At 42.0% G+C, this 27798-nt stretch overlaps 1 protein-coding gene across 1 annotated transcript in view; it reads right to left on the bottom strand.

Annotated features, from left to right (window-relative positions):
* SCIN (scinderin) overlaps positions 1–27798 on the bottom strand; it is a 135665-nt gene that overhangs the window by 39251 nt on the left and 68616 nt on the right. The window contains exons 5-7 of the mRNA XM_075315716.1: positions 12440–12529; positions 6348–6480; positions 2088–2176 (exon numbers count right to left, since the gene is read on the bottom strand). Coding sequence (XP_075171831.1) covers positions 2088–2176; positions 6348–6480; positions 12440–12529 — 312 coding nt within the window. The remainder of the gene's footprint in view (positions 1–2087; positions 2177–6347; positions 6481–12439; positions 12530–27798) is intronic.

Genomic DNA, 27798 nt, shown 5'->3' with positions numbered 1-27798 from the left:
CTGCACCGTGTTATCCACACAACACCATAGACTTTCACGAGCACCAACAGTGTCCCCGGGGCACCGCTCCACCTGTGGGGAGCAGTACCACCATTGCTGCCGTACCATCACCCCGGAGGCCTCACACAGCAGCGGCGGCTTCATAGCCGCAAACCACAGGTGGCGTAACGAAACAAATACTTTAATTGCTCCCAAGTCACCAGCCATGTTTAAACTGACACCCACCAGGGCCACGGAGTCGGGCCCCGCCACCACTGACTACCCCCGGACTAGTCTGGCCCGGCACCAGGTGTCCCATAGCCCTGGGGTGGGCGAGTCATATATACAGATAGTTCTGCCTCTCTGTCTTTCACAGTAAATAATGCATACACAGATAGTATTGCTTCCCTATCTTTCCATGTAAATGATGTAGGTACAGATAGTCCTTACTTCTTGTCTTTCATAGTAAATGATACATATACAGATAGTGCTACCCATCTTTCCATGTAAATAATGTAAATACAGATAGTTCTGTCTTCCTGTCTCTCCCTGTAAATGATGTAAGCACAAATAGTGCCGCTACTTCCTTCTTGTCTCTCAGTATATGATGTAGGCACAGATAGTAATGCCTCCCTATCTTTCACAGTAAATTATGAATAAACAGACAGTACTGCCTCCCTGTCTCTCCCTATAAATGATGTAGGTACAGATAGTGCTGAAACTTCCTCTCTGTCTCTGCCTCACTGTCTTTCACACTAAATGATGCATATTCAGATAGTACTGCTTTTCTGTTTTTTCCTGTAAATGACGTAGGTACAAATAGTACGGCCTCCTTATCTCTCACAGTAAATGATGCATATAGAGATAGTACTGCCTACCTATTTCTCCATGTAAATGATGTATGTTCATAAAATGTTTCCTCCTTTTCTCACCCTGTTAATAATGTAGGTACAGATAGTACTCCTTGTTTTCCTTTATAAATCATATAGTATGTAGGTATGGACAGTACTGATTTCCTGTCTCGCTCTGTAAATTATGTAGTTATAGATAGTATTACTTCCCCATTTCTCCCTGAAAATTATGTAGGTAAAGACAGTACTTCATCCTGGATTTTAAATGATGAAGAAACAGATAGCACTGCATCCTTGTCTCGCCCTGTAAATAGTGTAAGTACAGAAACTAATGCATTCAGTCTTTTCTTGTAAATCCTGTTATCGCACTAAGCACGTCCCCACCTGTCTCTCCCTATAAATGATTCAGGTACCGATAGTACTGCCTTCATGTCTCTCTTTATTAATGAAGTAGGAACAGATTTTATTGCCTCCCCATGTCTTCAATAAACGGTATACGCAGAGATAGTGCTTCCTATGTGTTTGCCCCTGTGAATAATTTAACTATGGATTGCACTGCCTCCCTCACACTACTTGTAAATGATGTAAGTATAGATAGTACTGCTTCCCTGTATCTTGAGATAAATACTATCTGCAAAGACAGAACTGAATGCCCGTTTATCATAGTATGTGGTGCAGACACAGATAGTACAGCCTTTCTAGTTTTCCATTTAAATTATGTAGGCACAGATATAACTACCTCCCTGTCTCTGCCAGTAAATATGTAAGTATAGATAGTATTGCCTCAGTGTCTCTTTCTACAATAATTGAAGCCCAGATATTATTACCACCTGTGTCTCTCCTTGCAAATTACATAATCACAGATAGTACTACCTTACTACCTCCATACTTCTTCCCTTAAATGTGGTGGCACAGATAGTACTGCCTCTTATTCTTCTCTTGTAAGTAACTTATGCACAGATAGTACTACCTTGTGGTCATAGCACAAGCCAAAGGTTTTAGACCACTGATCTATAAGTTAGCACTGGTATCTTATGGGAGCAGGTTAATATCTTTTTAAATTTTTCTCTATGTAATATATGGTCACAAAAAAGCACATAAGTATACAGGTGTCAACAATGAAAACATTTCACAAGATGCATAACATTATTTGACCACTAGGTGGCAACATACTCCTCTTTATTTTGTATTCTGTACACCATTTGTTCTAATGAAGAAAAAACCCCTGTCTGAAAGTCATAGTAAGTACACCAGTACCTGAGTATTGCGTGCATAATTCATCTGTTGTATGAACTCCTCCGCAGTCTTCATGGCCGCTTTCCTCTCATTCACATTCGCATTCTTACCTACGTGACAAAAGTTCATTAAGTTGAAAACTCAAAAATGTCAAATCTCATTTAATAAACATAAAAAGAAAAAAGTGTTCAAAGGAATTTACTGAGAAGAGCACAATGGATAATGAGTCCCCGCGGCCCGGGCATCGGCACAGCCGCCACTTACAGGAGGACGACGGCTCTGACCGGACACGTGACTGACGGGAGCCTTCCTGTTAACTCAGTAGTGATAAATGACCACTGAGAGGTGAAATAATATGGAAGAAGTAGCAAAAATATACCGTACAACTAAGAAAACAATGGGAAAGACAAGCCACACTTTAGCTTTAAATTTCATCCCAAAAAAAAGAAGCTGAAGATCAAAAAACATAGTATTGACTCAGTATTATAGCAGTAATATTCTTGTACATAGAGGGCAGTATTATAGTAGTTATATTCTTGTACATAGGGGCAGTGTTATAGTAGTTATATTCTTGTACATAGGGGCAGTATTATAGTAGTTGTATTCTTGTACATAGGGGCAGTATTATAGTAGTTGTATTCTTGTACATAGGGGCAGTATTATAGTAGTTATATTCTTGTACATAGGGGCAGTATTATAGTAGTTATATTCTTGTACATAGAGGGCAGTATTATAGTAGTTATATTCTTGTACATAGGGGCAGTATTATAGTAGCTATATTCTTGTACATAGAGGGCAGTATTATAGTAGTTATATTCTTGTACATAGGGGCAGTATTATAGTAGTTATATTCTTGTACATAGGAGCAGTATTATAGTAGTTATATTCTTGTACATAGGGGGCAGTATTATAGTAGTTATATTCTTGTACATAGGGGCAGTATTATAGTAGTTATATTCTTGTATATAGGGGGCAGTATTATAGTAGTTATATTCTTGTACATAGGGGGCAGTATTATAGTAGTTATATTCTTGTACATAGGGGGCAGTATTATAGTAGTTATATTCTTGTACATAGGGGCAGTATTATAGTAGTTATATTCTTGTATATAGGGGGCAGTATTATAGTAGTTATATTCTTGTACATAGGGGGCAGTATTATAGTAGTTATATTCTTGTACATAGAGGACAGTATTATAGTAGTTATATACTTGTACATAGGGGCAGTATTATAGTAGTTATATTCTTGTACATAGGGGCAGTATTATAGTAGTTATATTCTTGTACATAGGGGACAGTATTATAGTAGTTATATACTTGTACATAGGGGCAGTATTATAGTAGTTATATTCTTGTACATAGGGGCAGTATTATAGTAGTTATATTCTTGTACATAGGAGCAGTATTATACCGTAGTAGTTATATTCTTGTATATAGGGGCAGTATTATAGTAGTTATATTCTTGTACATAGGGGCAGTATTATAGTAGTTATATTCTTGTACATAGGGGGCAGTATTATAGTAGTTATATTCTTGTACATAAAGGACAGTATTATAGTAGTTATATACTTGTACATAGGGGCAGTATTATAGTAGCTATATTCTTGTACATAGGGGCAGTATTATAGTAGTTATATTCTTGTACATACAAGCAGTATTATAGTAGTTATATTCTTGTACATAGGGGCAGTATTATAGTAGTTATATTCTTGTACATAGGGGCAATATTATAGTAGTTATATTCTTGTACATAGGGGGCAGTATTATAGTAGTTATATTCTTGTACATAGGGGCAGTATTATAGCAGTTATATTCTTGTACATAGGGGCAGTATTATAGTAGTTATATTCTTGTACATACAAGCAGTATTATAGTAGTTATATTCTTGTACATAGGGGCAGTATTATAGTAGTTATATTCTTGTACATAGGGGGCAGTATTATAGTAGTTATATTCTTGTATATAGGGGCAGTATTATAGTAGTTATATTCTTGTACATAGGGGCAGTATTATAGTAGTTATATTCTTGTACATAGGAGCAATATTATAATAGTTATATTCTTGTATATAGGAGCAGTATTATAGTAGTTATATTCTTGTACATAGGGGGCAGTATTATAGTAGTTATATTCTTGTATATAGGGGCAGTATTATAGTAGTTATATTCTTGTACATAGGGGAAGTATTATAGTAGTTATATTCTTGCACATAGGGGCAGTATTATAGTAGTTATATTCTTGTACATAGGAGCAGTATTATAGTAGTTATATTCTTGTACATAGGGGGCAGTATTATAGTAGTTATATTCTTGTACCTAGGGAGCAGTATTATAGTAGTTATATTCTTGTACATAGGGGCAGTATTATAGTAGTTATATTCTTGTATATAGGGAGCAGTATTATAGTAGTTATATTCTTGTACACAGGGGCAGTATTATAGTAGTTATATTCTTGTACATAGGGGCAGTATTATAGTAGTTATATTCTTCTACATAGGGGGCAGTATTATAGTAGTTATATGCTTGTACATAGGGGCAGTATTATAGTAGTTATATTCTTCTACATAGGGACAGTATTATAGTAGTTATATTCTTCTACATAGGGGAAGTATTATAGTAGTTATATGCTTGTATATAGGGGCAGTATTATAGTAGTTATATTCTTGTACATAGGGGCAGTATTATAGTAGTTATATTTTTGTACATAGGGGCAGTATTATAGTAGTTATATTCTTGTATATAGGGAGCAGTATTATAGTAGTTATATTCTTGTACATAGGGGCAGTATTATAGTAGTTATATTCTTGTACATAGGGGGCAGTATTATAGTAGTTATATTCTTGTACATAGGGGAAGTATTATAGTAGTTATATTCTTGCACATAGGAGCAGTATTATAGTAGTTATATTCTTGTACATAGGATCAGTATTATAGTAGTTATATTCTTGTACATAGGAGCAGTATTATAGTAGTTATATTCTTGTACATAGGATCAGTATTATAGTAGTTATATTCTTGTACATAGGAGCAGTATTATAGTAGTTATATTCTTGTATATAGGGGCAGGATTATAGTAGTTTTATTCTTGTACATAGGGAGCAGTATTATAGTAGTTATATTCTTGTATATAGGGGCAGGATTATAGTAGTTATATTCTTGTACATAGGGGCAGTATTATAGTAGTTATATTCTTGTATATAGGGGCAGTATTATAGTAGTTATAATCTTGTACATAGGGGCAGTATTATAGTAGTTATATTCTTGTACATAGGAAGCAGTATTATAGTAATTATATTCTTGTATATAGGAGCAGTATTATTGTAGTTATATTCTTGTACATAGGGGCAGTATTATAGTAGTTATTTTCTTGTACATAGGGGCAGTATTATAGTAGTTATATTCTTGTACATAGGGGGCAGTATTATAGTAGTTATATTCTTGTACATAGGGGCAGTGTTATAGTAGTTATATTCTTGTACATAGGGGCAGTGTTATAGTAGTTATATTCCTGTACATAGGGGCAGTATTATAGTAGTTATATTCTTGTACATAGAAGGCAGTATTATAGTAGTTATATTCTTGTACATAGGGGCAGTATTATAGTAGTTATATTCTTGTACATAGGGAGCAGTATTATAGTAGTTATATTCTTGTACATAGGAGCAGTATTATAGTAGTTATATTCTTGTACATAGGGAGCAGTATTATAGTAGTTATATTCTTGTACATAGGGGCAGTATTATAGTAGTTATATTCTTGTACATAGGGAGCAGTATTATAGTAGTTATATTCTTGTACATAGGGAGCAGTATTATAGTAGTTATATTCTTGTACATAGGGGCAGTATTATAGTAGTTATATTCCTGTACATAGGGGCAGTATTATAGTAGTTATATTCTTGTACATAGGGGCAGTATTATAGTAGTTATATTCTTGTACATAGGGAGCAGTATTATAGTAGTTATATTCTTGTACATAGGGGCAGTATTATAGTAGTTATATAACATATGACTTTGGTTTCTTTCTAGCAGATAACGTTTTTTGCTGTAATCTTCTTTTCTTTGCGTCCTGTAGATTTCTCGCTCCTCGGTGACCTCGGCCATGTTGGCGTCTCTGAATGCCGCTTTGTATGAGGTCTATGATGTCCGTCCCGCTATGACTGAGGCGTTTGTTGATCCCATCATAGTGTCAGGCTTATGGCGCTGGATGCAACCATAGAACTGAGAACGTGATGATTTGATCGCGACACAAAACGCGTCGGGTAAAATAAACAGGAAGCCTGACCTTTCCATACAAAGATCTTTTTGTCTGCGGAGTGGTCCAGGATGAAGCATTCCTCGGAGATCAGCATGGCTTGGAAGAAGGGGTTTTCTTCTGCAACTACAGAGACCTTCATGGAGCCGCTGGCATCAGACACCTAGAATAGGAAAAATAGAGAATAATTTAAAGAGACAGCGCAGCTAAGGGAAGCTTACAACACTACAGCGGCAGCCGGCCATAGGATCCTCAGCACTACAGATATTATAGAAAGTAGTGATCGTGTGTGTGATTGGGGACCTTCTGCTGTCAGTCATCCAATTGTTTAGCCTTTATTTGAAATGGCTGATAACAGAGAATAATAAATGCTATTTATTTTCAGAACAAATGAACAGGCTCCAGGTTTTCTGTCTCTTTAAATAGTTGGACGGCGCCGACAGGAAAAGGTTATTTGAGAATACAATGTTTCTTTCCATGCAAAATGTGTCCCACATGGTGTTTTGGTTGTTCCGCATCTGTGAATATAAAGCGATGAACATAGCGGGATCAGATGTCAGACGGGGACGGATCTGCTCACTTATCCTGGAGAAATCACCAATAAATTCCTAAAGCAGCTGTTAAATAGTTAAAGCCAATTTTGGTAAAATTTGAAGATATTCGGTATTGGGTTGAATAGCAAATTCCCCATACTGTAAAAACTGCTAAAAAGTTTGTTTTGTTTCCTCATCATGTTTAAAAACTCTGCTTGCTGCAAGTGAATTGATATATAGATCCATACACTGAATACCTGTGCTGGCGTACAATCTAATGCCTACTTCTCTGACAGTCCATGCATTCGTATTGCTACTGTGGATGTGCAACTGATTTGCATGAGGATGTGTCAAAGTCCAACGCACGTGAATAGGGCCTTAAAGGGGTTATCCAGAGTCTTAAAGGGTCTATCCAGGGCCTTAAAGGGGTTACCCAAAGCCTTTAAGGAGTTAACCAGGGCCTTAAAGGGGGTATCCAGTTTTAAAGGGGTTATCCAGAGCCTTAAAAGGGATATTAGAGCCTTAAAGGATTTATTCAAAGTCTTAAAGGTTGCTATGCAGGACCTTAAAGGGGTTATCTAGAGTCTTAAAGGGGTTATCCACAAACTTACAGGGTTTATTAAGGGCCTTAAAGGGGTTATACACTGCCTTAGGCCCCCTTCACGCGTCCGTGAAACACGTGCGTGTTTGGTCCGTTTCTGTATATACCGGAGACACGGACCATTTAGTGTTTGTAGTTACACGTGCGTTTTTCCATAAGGTGCGTGTGTCCGTGTGCGTGCTACGTTTGCATATCCGTTTTGCACAGATGCATGTCCGTTTTCTGCACGGAACACGCACACATGGACCCAATGGAAGTCTATGGGTCCGTGAGCACACGTACGTGACACGGATGCATCTCCGTATGCTCCGTGTACGTTTTGTGCTTTTTTGAAGAGATGTCGGTCTTTTTTTTTCTGTGTATGTTGGTCAATCTCCCTCGGTCCGTCGGTCGGTCTCTCTGTCCATGTCGGTCAGTCTCCCCCCTCTCTCATACTCACCGTTCCCCGATCTCCGGCGCGGCGCTGCACGGCTGTTAAAAAAACTTCCGCAGATTTCACTATTTTGAAAAAGCTGGCGGCTCATTAATCAATCTCGTATTCTCTGCTTTCCCTGCCCACCGACGCCTGTGATTGGTTTTAGTGGGACACACCCTCACGCTGAGTGACAGGTGTCTCACTGCACCCAATCACAGCCGCCGGTGGGCGTGTCAATATCGAGCAGTAAAAAAAATAAATAATTAATTAAAAAAAAACAACGTGCGGTTTCCCCCAATTTTGATACCAGCCAGGGGAAAGCCACATGGCTGAAGGCTGGTATTCTCAGCATGGGGAGCTCCACGTTATGGGGAGCCCCCTAGCCTAACAATATCAGCCAGCAGCCGCCCAGAATTGCCGCATACATTAGATGCGACAGTTCTGGGACTCTACCCGGCTCTTCCTGAAATGTCCTGGTGCGTTGGCAATCGGGGTAATAAGGAGTTAATGGCAGCCCATAGCTGCCACTAAGTCCAAGATTAATCATGTCAGGCGTCTCCCCGAGATACCTTCCATGAGTAATCTGTAAATTACAGTAAATAAACACATACACCCGAAAAAATCCTTTATTTGCAATAATAAACACTAACAAATACCCTGGTTCACCAATTTATTAAGCCCCAAAAACCCATCCATGTCCAGCATAATCCACGGAGGTCTCGCGGCGCTCTCAGCTCTGCTACATGAAGGTGACAGGAGCTGCAGAAGAACACCGCCGCTCTCTGTCAGCTCCACACAGCAACTGAGGTGAGTAGCGGGATCAGCTGAGCTGTCACTGAGGTTACTCGCGGCCACCGCTGGATCCTCCAACTGTGACAGCAAGTCGCCCGAGTGACAGCGATGAAGTCACAGGTGAGTTGCGGTCTCGGGTGGAGGATCCAGCTGGCCGCGAGTAACCTGAGTGACGGCAGCGCTAATCGCGCTGCTCACTTCAGTCACTCAGGGGATTAGCGGTCACCGGTGAGTCCTTCACGGGTGACCGCTAATCAGGACGCGACACACATACAGCGCCGCAGGATGACAATGAAGTCTGTTACAGTTCACCCGAGTTCATTCTCATAACTCAACTCTGTCTGTTGTCAGCAGGCATGTAACTACGTCATTGTGCATCACACACGGAACATTTCACACGGGCAACACATGGACAACACACGGACATGTCACTTACGTATCTCACGCACACACGGACATTCCACGCGCAGACACGGCTAGCATACGCCATTCACACGGATGCCACACGTACCATAAAAACGGACATAAAAATGGAACACGTACCCGAAAAACAGACCGTAACACGTGTGTGATTTTAACGTGTGAAGGGGGCCTTAAAGAGGTTAGCCAGGGCCTTAAAGAGGTTATCCAGAGCCTTTAAGGGGTTATCCAGGGCCTTAAAGGGGTTATCCAGAGCTTTGAAGGGGTTATCCAAAACCTTAAAGGGGATATCCAGGACCTTAATGGGGTTGTCCAAAGCTTTAAAAAGGTTACCCAGAGCCTTAAAGGGGCTATCCAGAGCCTTTTAAGGGTCTATCCAAAACCTTAAATGATTATCCAGGGCCTTAAAGGGGATATCCAAAGCCTTAAAGGGTTATCCAGGGCCTTAACAGGGTTATACAAAGCCTTACAGGGGATATCCAGAGGCTTTAAGTGGCAATCCTGGGCTTTAAAAGAGGCTATCCAAGGCCTTAAAGGGGTTATCCAAGACCTTAAAGGGGTTATCCAGAGCCTTTCAATTCTGCGTTAGGAGACATGGTATCACCGGCAGGTACCATGTCTTGCGCATTGGTAGACAGACATCGCGTCAGCAGCGCCTCTCCCCCCATTTCGAAGTGAAAGATGCAAAATAATATTTATTACGTTGTATCAACTCAAGATATCCCTAGCCTTACTGATTGTTCTTACCCACACTTCCACATTGTAACAAAACCCCTGCTGCAGTTGTGAACTCTGTTCAGTTTTTAGCACATAAATATAATAATCTACAGTTCACTGACAACAAGCAGAGATCTTGACAATGAAAAGAAAAACAATTTATTAGAAAGTTTCAAAATTTTTATTAGATAGTAGTCTGGATGGCCCTTTAAGAGTGACCTATTTTACACTCTCCCCCTTCTCCCCCCGTAGGGATATATTATATATATATATATATATATATATATATATATATATATATATATATATATATTACATATATATATATATAGCTCCGAGTGTTTATTCAGATATTTCCTCTGTAAGAAATAAACATGTAACACGATTTACGTAACTCGGGCGCCGCTCCAGGAAACCTCTCCAAATAATGATCGAGAGCAATCAGTCTCTATGGAGGACAGACCTGGACTTCCCTGATTTGAGGACAGTGTAAGGATATGTTCACACAACGTTTTTTTAAAAATGATGAGGTTTATTAAGAGGAAATGTTTTTGTTTATTATATATATATATATATATATATATATATATATATATATATATATATATATACACACCGTACAGACCAAAAGTTTGGACACACCTTCTCATCTCTACAACAACTGTTAAGAGGAGACTTTGTGCAGCAGCCTTCATGGTAAAATAGCTGCTAGGAAACCCCTGCTAAGGACAGGAACAAGCAGAGAAGACTTGTTTGGGCTAAAGAACACAAGGAATGGAGATTAGTGGAAATCTGTGCTTTGGTCTGATGAGTCCAAATTTGAGATCTTTGGATCCAACCACCGTGTCTTTGTGCGACGCAGAAAAGGTGAACGGATGGACTCTACATGGCTGGTTCCCACCGTGAAGCATGGAGGAGGAGGTGTGATGGTGTGGGGGGGGGGGGGCTTTGCTGGTGACACTGTTGGGGATTTTTAAAATTGAAGGGATACAGAACCAGCATGGCTACCACAGCATCTTGCAGCGACGTGCTATTCCATCCAGTTTGCGTTTAGTTGGACCATCATTTATTTTTGAACAGGACAATGACCCCAAACACACCTCCAGGCTGTGTAAGGGCTATGTGACTAAGAAGGAGAGTGATGGGGTGCTACGCCAGATGACCTGGCCTCCACAGTCACCAGACCTGAACCCAATCGAGATGGTTTGGGGTGAGCTGGACCGCAGAGTAAAGGCAAAAGGCCAACAAGTGCTAAGCATCTCTGGGAACTCCTCCAAGATTGTTGGAAGACCATTTCCGGTGACTACCTCTTGAAGCTCATCAAGAGAATGCCAAGAGTGTGCAAAGCAGTAATCAAAGCAAAAGGAGGCTACTCTGAAGAACCTAGAATATAAGACATATTTTCAGTTGTTTCACACTTTTTTGTTAGGTATTTCATTCCACATGTGTTAATTCTTAGTTTTGATGCCTTCAATGTGAATCTACAATTTTCAAAGTCCTGAAACTGAAATCACTCTTTGAATGATAAACTTTTGGTCTGTACTGTGTATATTCTAAATATTTTGTGAAGTTTTTTTCTAGATTTTTTTTCTGTAAGGACTGGGTTATTGAGTTATTTTTTGGGAGGAGGGTGACATCTTCTTAACATTTTTGTTGGTTTTTGCAGCATTTTTTACATCCTCATTCAGTGCTTGCCTACACCAAATTTGATTTGTGGGCGAAACATTTCCCACATTCGGAACACGAATACGGTTTCTCCCATGTGTGAGTTCTTAAATGTTCCAAAACATTCTTTTCTCGGTGTGGCTCGGACCCTCGGCACACTCTTCCATCGCTGGCATGGGATACTGTCTCATGGTTTAGAACAAAAGCTTTACCGCCTCCATGTGCTCCTATTTAGGGCTAATGAATTGGATTTTTTCCAGTCCATGAAGCAATTTCTGTTTTATAGAAGATTTCTTCTAAAGTATCCTTCAGAATTCTGGGGGTTCCATTTGTGTTTTATACATTCTATATTAAAGAACATTGGAATAGAACACGCCCATATAAGGAAGGCTGATCCTGCCCATGAGTATGCTCGGTGCCTCTGATTGGTCGGTTCATAATTTCATAATTCTAAATGTTATTGATACTTTTGTCCAGAGGGCACTTTTTCCTCCCAGGGAACCCCAAACCAGCTAGGATCCCCGCCAAGAAACTGCAGCCAATCCGCAGATCTTATGGAGCTCAGTTACTGATAGTGATGGACTACCCAGTAGTGTTCCTTAGGTAGCTTACCCCTTAGAAAACAATCTTTTTTTAATCCCCCTTCCCCCAAATAATACCATCTAATGAGCAACTGAAATTGTAGTGTTTTGCCCCACCACTAGGGGGAGCTGGCAATCTTTGAGAGTATTCAGGTGCCACAGTGCCTATGGAAACACAATACTTCCGCCGATGTTACCTTCTGAAGTGTCACCAATAAATATATAACTACAAGGGTAGAAGGTGCTGGAACTGCTTCGGGGTCCAACTCAACTCTTAAAGGAAACCCAAAAATATAGAGGAGTAACAGTGCAGTTGTGTTTTGAGAAGAACAATTAAAGGAGAAACCTATTGGACCCCAATAAAACAAATTTCACCCACAAATCAAAGTAACTCTTACCATATAGAGTTTCGCCATCTTCCTGTTTGTAACATCTGCAACTTCATCATTGTCGTCTCCCTCTGGAAGACTCGGCTTCTTTCCCAAAACCTGAAAAGATTTAAAAAAAAAAATCCAAATTTTAACATTATCAGATATCATTTCTCCGAGATCCTTCTTCTTCTGATTATTTTGATAGTTTGAAGATGTATATATATGGAGGAGACTTTCTTAGAAAGCTGCTGTTTTAAGGCTCATATGGGTTGCGTCTGACACTGATTACTGTCCATTTGTTAGAGTGTTTTCAACAGGGACCACTAGGGGGAGCTCACTGTATAAAGATTATTACAGAGACCACTAGGGGGAGCTCACTACATACAGATTTATACATCCACCACTAGAGGGAGCTCACTACATACAGAATTATACAGCCACCACTAGAGGAGCTCACTACATACATATTTATACAGCCACCACTAGAGGGAACTCACTACATACAGATTTATACAGCCACCACTAGAGGAGCTCACTGCATACAGATTTATACAGACACCACTAGAGGGAGCTCACTACATACAGATTTATACAGTCACCACTAGAAGAGATCACTGCATACAGATTTATACAGTCACCACTAGAAGAGATCACTACATACAGATTTATACATCCACCACTAGAGGGAGCGCACTGCATACAGATTTATACAGCCACCACTAGAGGAGCTCACTGCATACAGATTTATACAGCCACCACTAGAGGGAGCTCACTACATACAGATTTATACAGCCACCACTAGAGGGAGCTCATTAAATACAGATTTATACAGCCACCACTGGAGGAGCTCATTAAATACAGATTTATACAGTCACCACTAGAGGAGCTCACTACATACAGATTTATACAGCCACCACTAGGGGGAGCTCACTACATACAGATTTATACAGCCACCACTAGAGGAGCTCACTGCATACAGATTTATACAGCCACCACTAGAGGGAGCTCACTACATACAGATTTATACAGCCACCACTAGAGGGAGCTCACTATATACAGATTTATACAGCCACCACTAGGGGGAGCTCACTACATACAGATTTATACAGCCACCACTAGGGGGAGCTCACTACATACATATTTATACAGCCACCACTAGAGGAACTCACTACATACAGATTTATACAGCCACCACTAGAGGAGCTCACTGCATACAGATTTATACAGCCACCACTAGGGGGAGCTCACTACATACATATTTATACAGCCACCACTAGAGGAACTCACTACATACATATTTATACAGCCACCACTAGAGGGAGCTCATTAAATACAGATTTATACAGCCACCACTAGAGGAGCTCATTAAATACAGATTTATACAGCCACCACTAGAAGAGATCACTATATACAGATTTATACAGCCACTACTAGGGGGAGCTCACTACATACAGATTTATACAGCAACCACTAGAAGAGATCACTATATACAGATTTATACAGCCACTACTAGGGGGAGCTCACTACATACAGATTTATACAGCCACTACTAGGGGGAGCTCACTACATACAGATTTATACAGCCACCACTAGAAGAGTTCACTATATACAGATTTATACAGCCACCACTAGGGGGAGCTCATTAAATACAGATTTATACAGCCACCACTAGAGGGAGCTCACTACATACAGATTTATACAGTCACCACTAGAGGGAGCCCACTACATACAGATTTATACAGCTACCACTAGAAAAGCTCACTACATACAGATTTATACTGTCACCACTAGAGGGAGCTCACTACATACAGATTTATACAGCCACCACTAGAGGGAGCTCACTACATACAGATTTATACAGCCACCACTAGAGGGAGCTCATTACATACAGATTTATACAGCCACGGCTGGGGGGAGCTCACTACATACAGATTTATACAGCCACCACTAGGGGAGCTCACTACATACAGATTTATACAGCCACCACTAGAGGGAGCTCACTACATACAGATTTATACAGCCACCACTAGAGGGAGCTCACTACATACAGATTTATACAGTCATCATTAGAAGGAACTCACTACATACAGATTTATACAACCACCACTAGAGGGAGCTCACTACATACAGATTTATACGGACACCACTAGAGGGAGCTCACTGCATACAGATTTATACAGCCACCACTAGAGGGAGCTCATTAAATACAGATTTATACAGCCACCACTAGAGGAGCTCACTACATACAGATTTATACAGCCACCACTAGGGGGAGCTCACTACATACAGATTTATACAGCCACCACTAGAGGAGCTCACTGCATACAGATTTATACAGCCACCACTAGAGGGAGCTCACTACATACAGATTTAGGCTATGTGCGCACGTTGCGTACAAGCCCTGCAGAAATTTCTGCAGCGATCTGAAGAGCACATGTGCGCTTTAGATCGCTGCAGAAATGTCCGTAGTGAGCGCCGATTCCATGCGCTCTGCCTGCAGCTCCTGCCATAGACCGCGCAGGAGCTGCCGGCAAAGCGCAGGAAAGAAGTGACATGTCACTTCTTTTTGCGCAGCGCTTCGGCAGTAGCCGAAGCGCTGCGCTCTTAAACGCCACGTGCGCACGGCCCCTGCACAGTCTCCATAGACTGTGCAGGGGACGCAGGACGCATGCAGTTACGCTGCGCTACAAAGCGCAGCGTAACTGCATGTTTTTACGCGACGTGCGCACATAGCCTTATACAGCCACCACTAGAGGTAGCTCACTATATACAGATTTATACAGCCACCACTAGGGGGAGCTCACTACATACAGATTTATACAGCCACCACTAGAGGAGCTCACTGCATACAGATTTATACAGCCACCACTAGAAGAGATCACTATATACAGATTTATACAGCCACTACTAGGGGGAGCTCACTACATACAGATTTATACAGCCACCACTAGAGGAGCTCACTGCATACAGATTTATACAGCCACCACTAGAAGAGATCACTATATACAGATTTATACAGCCACTACTAGGGGGAGCTCACTACATACAGATTTATACAGCCACCACTAGAAGAGATCACTATATACAGATTTATACAGCCACTACTAGGGGGAGCTCACTACATACAGATTTATACAGCCACTACTAGGGGGAGCTGACTATATACAGATTTATACAGCCACCACTAGAAGAGTTCACTATATACAGATTTATACAGCCACCACTAGGGGGAGCTCATTAAATACAGATTTATACAGCCACCACTAGAGGGAGCTCACTACATACAGATTTATACAGTCACCACTAGAGGGAGCCCACTACATACAGATTTATACAGCTACCACTAGAAAAGCTCACTACATACAGATTTATACTGTCACCACTGGGGGGAGCTCACTACATATAGAATTATACAGCCACCACTAGAGGGAGCTCACTACATACAGATTTATACAGCCACCATTAGAGGGAGCTCACTACATACAGATTTATACAGCCACCACTAGGGGAGCTCACTGCATAGAGATATATACAGCCACCACTAGAAGGAGCTCACTACATACAGATTTATACAGTCATCATTAGAAGGAACTCACTACATACAGATTTATACAACCACCACTAGAGGGAGCTCACTACATACAGATTTATACGGACACCACTAGAGGGAGCTCACTGCATACAGATTTATACAGCCACCACTAGGGGGAGCTCACTACATACAGATTTATACAGCCACCACTAGAGGAGCTCACTGCATACAGATTTATACAGCCACCACTAGAGGGAGCTCACTACATACAGATTTATACAGCCACCACTAGAGGGAGCTCACTACATACAGATTTATACAGCCACCACTAGAGGGAGCTCATTACATACAGATTTATACAGCCACGGCTGGGGGGAGCTCACTACATACAGATTTATACAGCTACCACTAGGGGAGCTCACTGCATACAGATATATACAGCCACCACTAGAAGGAGCTCACTACATACAGATTTATACAGTCATCATTAGAAGGAACTCACTACATACAGATTTATACAACCACCACTAGAGGGAGCTCACTACATACAGATTTATACGGACACCACTAGAGGGAGCTCACTGCATACAGATTTATACAGCCACCACTAGAGGGAGCTCATTAAATACAGATTTATACAGCCACCACTAGAGGAGCTCACTACATACAGATTTATACAGCCACCACTAGGGGGAGCTCACTACATACAGATTTATACAGCCACCACTAGAGGAGCTCACTGCATACAGATTTATACAGCCACCACTAGAGGGAGCTCACTACATACAGATTTATACAGCCACCACTAGAGGGAGCTCACTATATACAGATTTATACAGCCACCACTAGGGGGAGCTCACTACATACAGATTTATACAGCCACCACTAGAGGGAGCTCACTACATACAGATTTATACAGCCACCACTAGAGGGAGCTCACTATATACATATTTATACAGTCACCACTAGGGGGAGCTCACTACATACAGATTTATACAGCCACCACTAGAGGAGCTCACTACATATAGATTTATACAGCCACCACTAGAGGAGCTCACTGCATACAGATTTATACAGCCACCACTAGAAGAGATCACTATATACAGATTTATACAGCCACTACTAGGGGGAGCTCACTACATACAAATTTATACAGCCACTACTAGGGGGAGCTCACTACATACAGATTTATACAGCCACCACTAGGGGGAGCTCATTAAATACAGATTTATACAGCCACCACTAGAGGGAGCTCACTACATACAGATTTATACAGTCACCACTAGAGGGAGCCCACTACATACAGATTTATACAGCTACCACTAGAAAAGCTCACTACATACAGATTTATACTGTCACCACTAGAGGGAGCTCACTACATACAGATTTATACAGTCACCACTAGAGGGAGCTCACTACATATAGAATTATACAGCCACCACTAGAGGGAGCTAACTACATACAGATTTATACAGCCACCATTAGAGGGAGGTCATTACATACAGATTTATACAGCCACGGCTGGGGGGAGCTCACTACATACAGATTTATACAGCCACCACTAGGGGAGCTCACTGCATACAGATATATACAGCCACCACTAGAAGGAGCTCACTACATACAGATTTATACAGTCATCATTAGAAGGAACTCACTACATACACATTTATACAACCACCACTAGAGGGACCTCACTACATACAGATTTATACAGCCACCACTAGAGGGAGCTCATTAAATGCAGATTTATACAGTCACCACTAGAGGAGCTCATTAAATACAGATTTATACAGCCACCACTAGAGGAGCTCACTACATACAGATTTATACAGCCACCACTAGAGGAGCTCACTACATACAGATTTATACAGCCATCACTAGGGGGAGCTCACTACATACAGATTTATACAGCCACCACTAGAGGAGCTCACTGCATACAGATTTATACAGCCACCACTAGAGGGAGCTCACTACATACAGATTTATACAGCCACCACTAGAGGAGCTCACTGCATACAGATTTATACAGCCACCACTAGAAGAGATCACTATATACAGATTTATACAGCCACCACTAGGGTGAGCTCACTACATACAGATTTATACAGCCACTACTAGGGGGAGCTCACTACATACAGATTTATACAGCCACCACTAGAAGAGTTCACTATATACAGGTTTATACAGCCACCACTAGAGGGAGCTCACTACATACAGATTTATACAGTCACCACTAGAGGGAGCCCACTACATACAGATTTATACAGCTACCACTAGAAAAGCTCACTACATACAGATTTATACTGTCACCACTAGGGGGAGCTCACTACATATAGAATTATACAGCCACCACTAGAGGGAGCTCACTACATACAGATTTATACAGCCACCACTAGAGGGAGCTCACTACATACAGATTTATACAGTCACCACTAGAGGGAGCTAACTACATCCAGATTTATACAGTCACCACTAGAGGGAGCTCATTACATACAGATTTATACAGCCACCACTAGAGGGAGCTCACTACATACAGATTTATACAGTCACCACTAGAGGGAGCCCACTACATACAGATTTATACAGCTACCACTAGAAAAGCTCACTACATACAGATTTATACAGCCACCACTAGAGGGAGCTCACTACATACAGATTTATACAGTCACCACTAGAGGGAGCTCACTACATACAGATTTATACAGTCACCACTAGGAGGAGCTCAATACATACAGATTTATACAGCCACCACTAGAGGGAGCTCACTACATACAGATTTATACAGTCACCACTAGGAGGAGCTCAATACATACAGATTTATACAGCCACCACTAGAGGGAGCTCACTACATACAGATTTATACAGCCACCACTAGAGGGAGCTCACTACATACAGATTTATACAGTCACCACTAGGAGGAGCTCACTACATACAGATTTATACAGCCACCACTAGAGGGAGCTCACAACATACAGAGTTATACAAAAATGTGAATGTATGTAGCTTTTCTCCACATTGGAAATGATGTACATTTTTGGTACTATGTCGTTTTCTAAAGCACCGTGTGTTTTTCCTTCAGTTTTTACAAAAAGGCATGTCATTTCTTTGAGTGTTTTAGTGCAGTTTTTCTCCAAGTGAAAATGGTTTACAAAAAATGTATCAAAAACACGTTTAATTTCAGCTATGGTTTTCTGGCCATACAGTGTGTTTCCACTAAAGGAATCAGCACCGTCGCATTTACAATCACGATATTTTGCACAGACGCCTCGTGTGACTCAGGGAACTTCATAGACTATGTTTGGGCGGGAAAATTTAACTGCGTGCTTTCCAGTTACTCTGCAAAAATCCTGCAGCCATTAAACTGAATGGAGCTGGGAGCTGCAGACTATTAATAGCAACTGTCAGTGGTTGCTATAGGAACAAAATAAACTGTTACTATAAGAAGCTTATGTGTGAGGTAAAAAGATGTCGGTGGAGAGACGGATAGAGAGAGACAGAGAGAGACGGGGAAAGAGACAGACCTGGAAAGAGACAGACGGGGAAAGAGACAGACCTGGAAAGAGACAGACTGGGAAAGAGACAGCCCTGGAAAGAGACAGACACCCAAAGAGACAGACGGGGAAAGAGACAGCCCTGCAAAGAGACAGCTGGGGAAAGAGACAGACCAGGAAAGAGACAGCCAGGCAAAGAGACAGACCTGGAAAGAGACAGCCCTGCAAAGAGACAGCTGGGGAAAGAGACAGACCAGGAAAGAGACAGACCTGGAAAGAGACAGCTAGGCAAAGAGACAGCCCGGGAAAGAGACAGCCCTGCAAAGAGACAGCTGGGGAAAGAGACAGACCAGGAAAGAGACAGCCCTGCAAAGAGACAGCTGGGGAAAGAGACAGACCAGGAAAGAGACAGCCCTGGAAAGAGACAGACCAGGAAAGAGACAGCCAGGCAAAGAGACAGACCTGGAAAGAGACAGACCTGGAAAGAGACAGCTAGGCAAAGAGACAGCTAGGCAAAGAGACAGACCTGGAAAGAGACAGCCAGGCAAAGAGACAGACCTGGAAAGAGACAGCCCTGCAAAGAGACAGCTGGGGAAAGAGACAGACCAGGAAAGAGACAGCCCTGGAAAGAGACAGACCTGGAAAGAGACAGCCCTGGAAAGAGACAGACGGGGAAAGAGACAGAGAGATACAGAGATTGAGACAGATAGACTGATGCAAATACAGACAGAGACTAGAAGAGAGACAGTTACTATCCCGGGCAACGCAAGGTACTACAGCTAGTATATACTTATATAAGCATACCCATTTTTCTAAAATCACAGCAAAAAATGCATTTGGAAAGCATCCAGTAGCATTTTGTAGAGCAACATCTACAACTAATTGTCACCTAATAGTTAATGGTGAAAGATTTAGTGCAGCTACTAAGGCTGTGTTCACACGATGCAGTCCTGCGTTGTTTGTTGCAAATCCAGTAAGCTCAATGTGTTTTCTATACGTTTTTGGAAAATCGTGGCAAAAAAATTGCATTGCGTAAACATTGCCGCACAGACATACTAAATCCTTCACCATTAACCCTGATCTGACCAGTAGTTCTGATAATGCTACCGGATGTTTATTAATTTTTAGATAATTCCTTAGTGTAGGCAAATATATAAGCGAGGGCACAAAGTCTATGTGGAGATATGAAGTGGCGGAGTGTTTTATGGATGACAGCTGGCACATGACATAGTGAGAAGTGAAGGGGTTCCCGTGTCATTTTGTGCTGAGAATTTTTAGGGACCTGTTTTATAAATTTCCCGTTTAGGCTTCCACTTCTGTTTTTGATACATTCCCATCTTAACTATGGCAGATCATACAATGGCCATGGGGAGCGGGCACCCGGGGGATGTCGCCCCAGCCACACCATAGATCACTGTATGCTCCATAATCTCCTGAGTATACAAGCTTGTGTATGGGGGAGTCAAATCCAAGCTGTCCGATCCGTCTTCTCCCTGACATCATCCGCCAGCCGGGAGACCCCCATGCTATGAACGATCCGCCGATCCCAAACAAATCCGCGAGACCGACCACTGTTCATTCCATTAGGGCGATGACGACCTCTAGGGTGTTTTTATTCCCAATCCAATTCTGCTCCAAATCTGGATTTTGGGGCACGGGCAGGCTCTCTTTGCCTGGTGGGTGCACACTGGTCTCTGAACCTTCTAGTTTGGAGTTTTTGGGAATAGGTCGGGACTAGGGATGATCGAATATCACAAATATTCGGCTTCGCGAATATCACACGAATAGTTTTCCCCTATGTGAATATTCGATGCACAATGTAAGTCTATGGGAAGCCCGAATATTTGCTATTCGGCACCTATTCGGGTTTCCCATAGACTTACATTGTGCATCGAATATTCGCAAATAGTTGAATAACGGCGACCTATTCGGCAGATATGGGCGTTGCCGAATATTTGCAGTATTTGATCATCCCTAGTCGGGACACTTCTATTTTGGAGTGTGCAATAATTTGTACCCGAGCTAGCACTTGGATGAACACGAGCTTTATTTGGCTGACCATGAGGGGACCCTCTAATGCCGAGGGTCTCGCGCTCTTATCACTCTGTTCTTTTATGTGTTGTTTATTATTAGAATTTTGGATCATTTTTGTGTTTTGTTTTTCGTTATGAACCATTTCTGTTTCCTATGACGGATGAGTGGATTAGACGCAGGGGCCGCCATCTTGGACATATAAATGGGGTCTTGGAGATGCGGCACCATCTGGGCATTTTTGGATCTGGCGCTGGGTAAGGACAGATTTACTCGTCTTATCCTCGTTCTGTAGTTTACTCAGCCTAGTGGTGTCAAATATTGATTGTGGGAGTTCTCCCTCCAGGACACATATTAGCAGTCAGCTGGAAACAGTAACAAGTCAAACAAGTGACAAAGGCCACCCCGGGGTCCGCCTGAAAGGTAAACACTCCTCAGTTCCCATGTTGATGATGAAAGTGGCTCCTGGATTCGATACCACACAATTCCAAAGAAATACTATGTGTTCTTTCAGAAGAGGGTACTCCACATTAGATGCTACTCCTCTAGGTGACCCGGAAGCGGGAATTAATCCCTGACCTTCTTCAGGTCACCAGTGTGGCAGATATTAACATTTCCATCACCCAAGACCACCAGGGCTAATACTATTAACTCCACCTACATTTATCACACAAGAACATATGTATTCACGCCTTAAGCTCGCAGCCAATTTTTGGTTTTGCACTTTCTTTTTTCCTCCTTATTCCAAGAGCCATAACTTTTTTATTTTACAGTGCCCCAACTGATCAGCGGGATGTATACAGCACAGCGCCATACACTGCGCAGTGGCCATACCTGGGTACTGCAGCCCAGCTCCTATTCACTTCACTGGGGGCTGATCACTGGGACTGAGTTGTGTCAGACTCTCACCAATTTGATATAATGGGTGGTCTAAGCATTGCAGTCTTACTGCAGCTCCATTTACTATAGTGGGCTTTACAGGGGGTATAGGTAGCGTCCATGGGCGGCACGGTAGCTCAGTGGTTAGCACTGCAGTCTTGTGGTGGCTCAGTGGTTAGCACTGCAGTCTTGCAACGCTGGGGTCCTGGGTTCAATTCCCACCAAGGACATCTGCAAGGAGGTTCTCCCCGTGTTTGCCTGGGTTTCCACCGAGTTCTGCGGTTTCCTCCCGCTCTCCAAAGACATACAGATAGGGAACCTAGATTGTGAGCCCCAATGGGGACAGTGTGACCAATGTATGTAAAGCGCTGTGGAATTAATAGCGCTATATAAATGAATAAAATTATTATTATTTTTATTGTTATTATGGCTTGTGTGATCATGAGAGCCACATTATCATTCATTAGATACTAGATGCCTCCCTCCACTTATAGATAGTTACATTGTCTCCTCCTGTGTATTGTTCTCTCGCCTTCTCCCGTGTGAGTGCAGACGTGACGTTCCCACAATCAGGCGCAGTCAGGGGCGGCTCCGATATGTGGAGGGAGCTCAAACCAAACAAATGAGATACATTGTTGGGAGTTGTAGCTTCTGCGATAAATTTAGGAATTGCACTACAAGCGATAAAGCCTTAATGTATAGGAGCGGTCAGCATGACGGAGAGGAGAGCAGATCCAGCTCAATGCAGCTCCTCACCACTACATAGCAAAGCTTATATAGCGCCAACATATTCCACAGCGCATCACAGACATCATCACTGTCCTCTTTGGGGCTCACAAATTCCCTATCACTGTCTTTGGAGTGTGGAAGGAAAACCGAAGACCCTGAGGAAACCCACACAAACACGGGAAGAACATACAAACTCCGTGCAAATGTTCTTAGTGGGATTTCAACCCATGACCCCAGTGCTGCAAAGTAACAGTGTAACCACTGAGCCGCTCTACAGTGCAAACTACTAATCAATCATACAGTGATAACCACTGAGCAACCATACAGAGAAAACCACTGAGCGACCATACTTTGCTAATCACTGTGCGACCAAACAGTGATAACCACTGACTGACTATACAATGATAACCACCGAGCGACCATACAGTGATACCTACTGAACAATTGTAAAGTGCTAACCACTGAGCCACCATACAGTGCAAACAAACTGAGCCACCGTACAGTGCTAACCACTGAGTGATTATGCTGTTGGATAGCAGTGGACATCCACCTGGGTTTATAGTAGAGAATTGCTCATCATGTACCGTAATTCCACAATAAATAAAATTGGCTCAAAAAACTGAAGCCTGTTTAGTGTTTACTATTCAAAATCTGTGTGTTTTAGGGGTTAACACTACAGCTACACAGAGGATTTGCTGTGGCTCCGGGGCCGGGCATGGCATTTACTAACATGTATTTACATAAATATGTGGCGCCTCATAAAACAAAACACTCTTCATGTATCTGAACCGCCAAACCAAAGCCACTATCATTACAGAATGCTGCACAGTGCCACCTCTCTATAGAGATCTACCAATACAATCTGACTGCACAGTGCCACCTCTCTATAGAGATCTACCAATACAATCTGACTGCACAGTGCCACCTCTCTATAGAGATCTACCAATACAATCTGACTGCACAGTGCCACCTCTCTATATAGAGATCTACCAATACAATCTGACTGCACAGTGCCACCTCTCTATAGAGATCTACCAATACAATCTGACTGCACAGTGCCACCTCTCTTTATATAGGTCTACCAGTACAATCTGACTGCACAGTGCCACCTCTCTATATAGAGATCTACCAATATAATCTGACTGCACAGTGCCACCTCTCTTTATATAGGTCTACCAGTACAATCTGACTGCACAGTGCCACCTCTCTATATAGAGATCTACCAATACAATCTGACTGCACAGTGCTACCTCTCTATATAGAGATCTACCAATACAATCTGACTGCACAGTGCCACCTCTCTATAGAGATCTACCAATACAATCTGACTGCACAGTGCCACCTCTCTTTATATAGGTCTACCAGTACAATCTGACTGCACAGTGCCACCTCTCTATATAGAGATCTACCAATACAATCTGACTGCACAGTGCCACCTCTCTATAGAGATCTACCAATACAATCTATTATATAAGGGATTTTATACAAAAAATCCACAAAGAACCAGCGCTAGATGGTTTTTTTTATATATAATTTTATTAAAGAAAATATTGCTATCCTTGTTCCAAGGCAGGGTATTTACTAGTACACAATACACTAAAAAATTTTCTTAGAACCACATATACCAGAAAAAACACAATATAAATAAGTCAGAATTGAAAATACAAATAAAAATAAAGATAGAAATAAAAATATTAATAATAATAAAAATATGAAAGATAAATCAAAAAACACACAAAGGGTTTTGGTATAAACCCGTTTCCTCAGAGGTGATCCGATATTCACAATAATTAATTTCTAACTCAGCTATCGTAATGCCCCGGCCGGTGGCATATACTTGATTTAGTAAAATATTGTGACTGATAGCATATAGGTGTACCACACCACCTCTGACTAATTTGCAAGCCTATTTTGCACACATCAAGCTTTGCACAAAATGTTGTAGAAATCAGAAACCCTCAATCCCCAATGTGATGTCAGTGGGATTTGCCAGCAGATTTTGATCTGTAGTAATATAGACCTGATTCCTCCGTTAGATAAACTGAAGTTGTTGTCAATGCAGGATTAACTTGTTAAATTTTCCAAGCACCTACTTGGAAGCATGTGGTCGTGAACAATACAGGTTGTGGAGGAGATGTCAGGTTACCACAAACCCCTTAGTTAGAGTCTCTAGACCACTTTACGGTGCCACAACTAAGCGTGGCATCTGACATCTCCTCCACAACCTGTATTGTTCACGACCACATGCTTCCAAGTAGGTGCTTGGAAAATTTAACAAGTTAATCCTGCATTGACAACAACTTCAGTTTATCTAACGGAGGAATCAGGTCTATATTACTACAGATCAAAATCTGCTGGCAAATCCCACTGACATCACATTGGGGATTGAGGGTTTCTGATTTCTACAACATTTTGTGCAAAGCTTGATGTGTGCAAAATAGGCTTGCAAATTAGTCAGAGGTGGTGTGGTACACCTATATGCTATCAGTCACAATATTTTACTAAATCAAGTATATGCCACCGGCCGGGGCATTACGATAGCTGAGTTAGAAATTAATTATTGTGAATATCGGATCACCTCTGAGGAAACGGGTTTATACCAAAACCCTTTGTGTGGTTTTTGATTTATCTTTCATATTTTTATTATTATTAATATTTTTATTTCTATCTTTATTTTTATTTGTATTTTCAATTCTGACTTATTTATATTGTGTTTTTTCTGGTATATGTGGTTCTAAGAAAATTTTTTAGTGTATTGTGTACTAGTAAATACCCTGCCTTGGAACAAGGATAGCAATATTTTCTTTAATAAAATTATATATAAAAAAAACCCATCTAGCGCTGGTTCTTTGTGGATTTTTTGTATAAAATCCCTTATATAATTTATTAAAACCTGGCTAAGTAAAGGGGTGTCTTTGCCAATAGAACCAAGCTGCAAGAATATAGCAGGTTTTTTTTCAGGGTTAAGCGCTGCCATTTGCCTGCAGGCACTTTAGAATATACCAATACAATCTGACTGCACAGTGCCACCTCTCTTTATAGAGATTTACCAATACAATCTGACTGCACAGTGCCACTTCTCTATATTATTATTATTTATTATTATAGCGCCATTTATTCCATGGCGCTTTACATGTGAAAGAGGGTATACGTACAACAATCATTAACAGAACAAAACAGACTGGTATAGGAGGAGAGAGGACCCTGCCCGGGAGGGCTCACAGTCTACAGGAGGAGAGAGGACCCTGCCCGGGAGGGCTCACAGTCTACAGGAGGAGAGAGGACCCTGCCCGCGAGGGCTCACAGTCTACAGGAGGAGAGAGGACCCTGTCCGCAAGGGCTCACAGTCTACAGGAGGAGAGAGGACCCTGCCCGCGAGGGCTCACAGTCTACAGGAGGAGAGAGGACCCTGCCCGCGAGGGCTCACAGTCTACAGGAAATGGGTGATGGTACAATGGGTAAGGACAGAGCTGGTTGCGCAGTTGTCTACTGGACTGAGGGCTATTGTAGGTTGTAGGCTTGTTGGAAGAGGTGGGTCTTGAGGTTCCTCTTGAAGCTTTCCACGGTAGGGGAGAGTCTGATATGCTGAGGTAGAGCGTTCCAGAGTATGGGGGAGGGACGGGAGAAATCTTGTATGCGATTGTAGGAAGAGGAGATAAGAGAGGAGCAGAGAAGGAGATCTTGTGAGGATCTAAGGTTGCGTGCAGGAAGGTACCGGGAGACTACATCACAGATGTATGATGGAGCCAGGTTGTGGATGGCTTTGTAGGTCATGGTTAGTGTTTTGAACTGGAGTCGTTGGGTGATGGGAAGCCAGTGAAGGGATTGGCAGGGTGGTGAGGCTGGGGAATAGCGAGGGGAGAGGTGGATTAAGTGGGCCGCAGAGTTTAGTATAGATTGGAGGGGATGCAAGAGTGTTGGAAGGGAGGCCAGAGAGCAGGAGGTTGCAGTAGTCGAGGTGGGAGAGGATGAGGGCATGCACTAATGTTTTTGCTGATTCTTGGTTAAGGAAAGCACGGATCCGGGAGATATTTTTGAGTTGTAGTCTGCATGAGTTGAAGAGGGCTTGGATGTGTGGCTTGAAGGATAGAGCAGAGTCGAGGGTTACTCCAAGGCAACGAGCTTGTGAGACTGGGGAGAGTGAACAACCATCGAGTTTGATGGAAAGGCTTGTTGGAGGAGTTCAATGAGGAGGAGGAAAGACAATGAACTCTGTTTTGTCCATGTTCAGTTTTAGGAATCGCGCAGAGAAGAAGGATGAAATAGCAGACAAACATTGTGGGATTTTGGTTAGTAGAGAGGTAATGTCAGGTCCAGAGGTAGATCTGTGTGTCATCGGCATAGAGATGGTACTGGAAGCCGTGGGACTCTATGAGCTGTCCCAAGCCGAAGGTGTAGATGGAGAACAGCAGGGGTCCAAGAACTGAACCTTGGGGGACCCCGACAGATAGGGGGCGAGATGAGGAAGTGGTGTGAGAATGGGAGACGCTGAAAGTTCAGTCGGTTAGGTATGAGGAGATCCAAGATAGGGCCAAGTCTGTGATGCCCAGAGATGAGAGAATCTGTAGTAGGAGGGAGTGGTCTACTGTGTCGAAGGCAGAGGACAGGTCCATGAGGAGGAGGATAGAGTGATGTAGAGGGCAGAGGACAGGTCCAGGAGGAGGAGGACAGAGAAGTGTAGAGGGCAGAGGACAGGTCCATGAGGAGGAGGATAGAGTGATGTA

This window comes from Anomaloglossus baeobatrachus, chromosome 6 (assembly GCF_048569485.1).
Source record: "Anomaloglossus baeobatrachus isolate aAnoBae1 chromosome 6, aAnoBae1.hap1, whole genome shotgun sequence".
Lineage (NCBI taxonomy): Eukaryota > Metazoa > Chordata > Amphibia > Anura > Aromobatidae > Anomaloglossus > Anomaloglossus baeobatrachus.
This window is presented reverse-complemented; position numbering and strand designations above follow the sequence as displayed.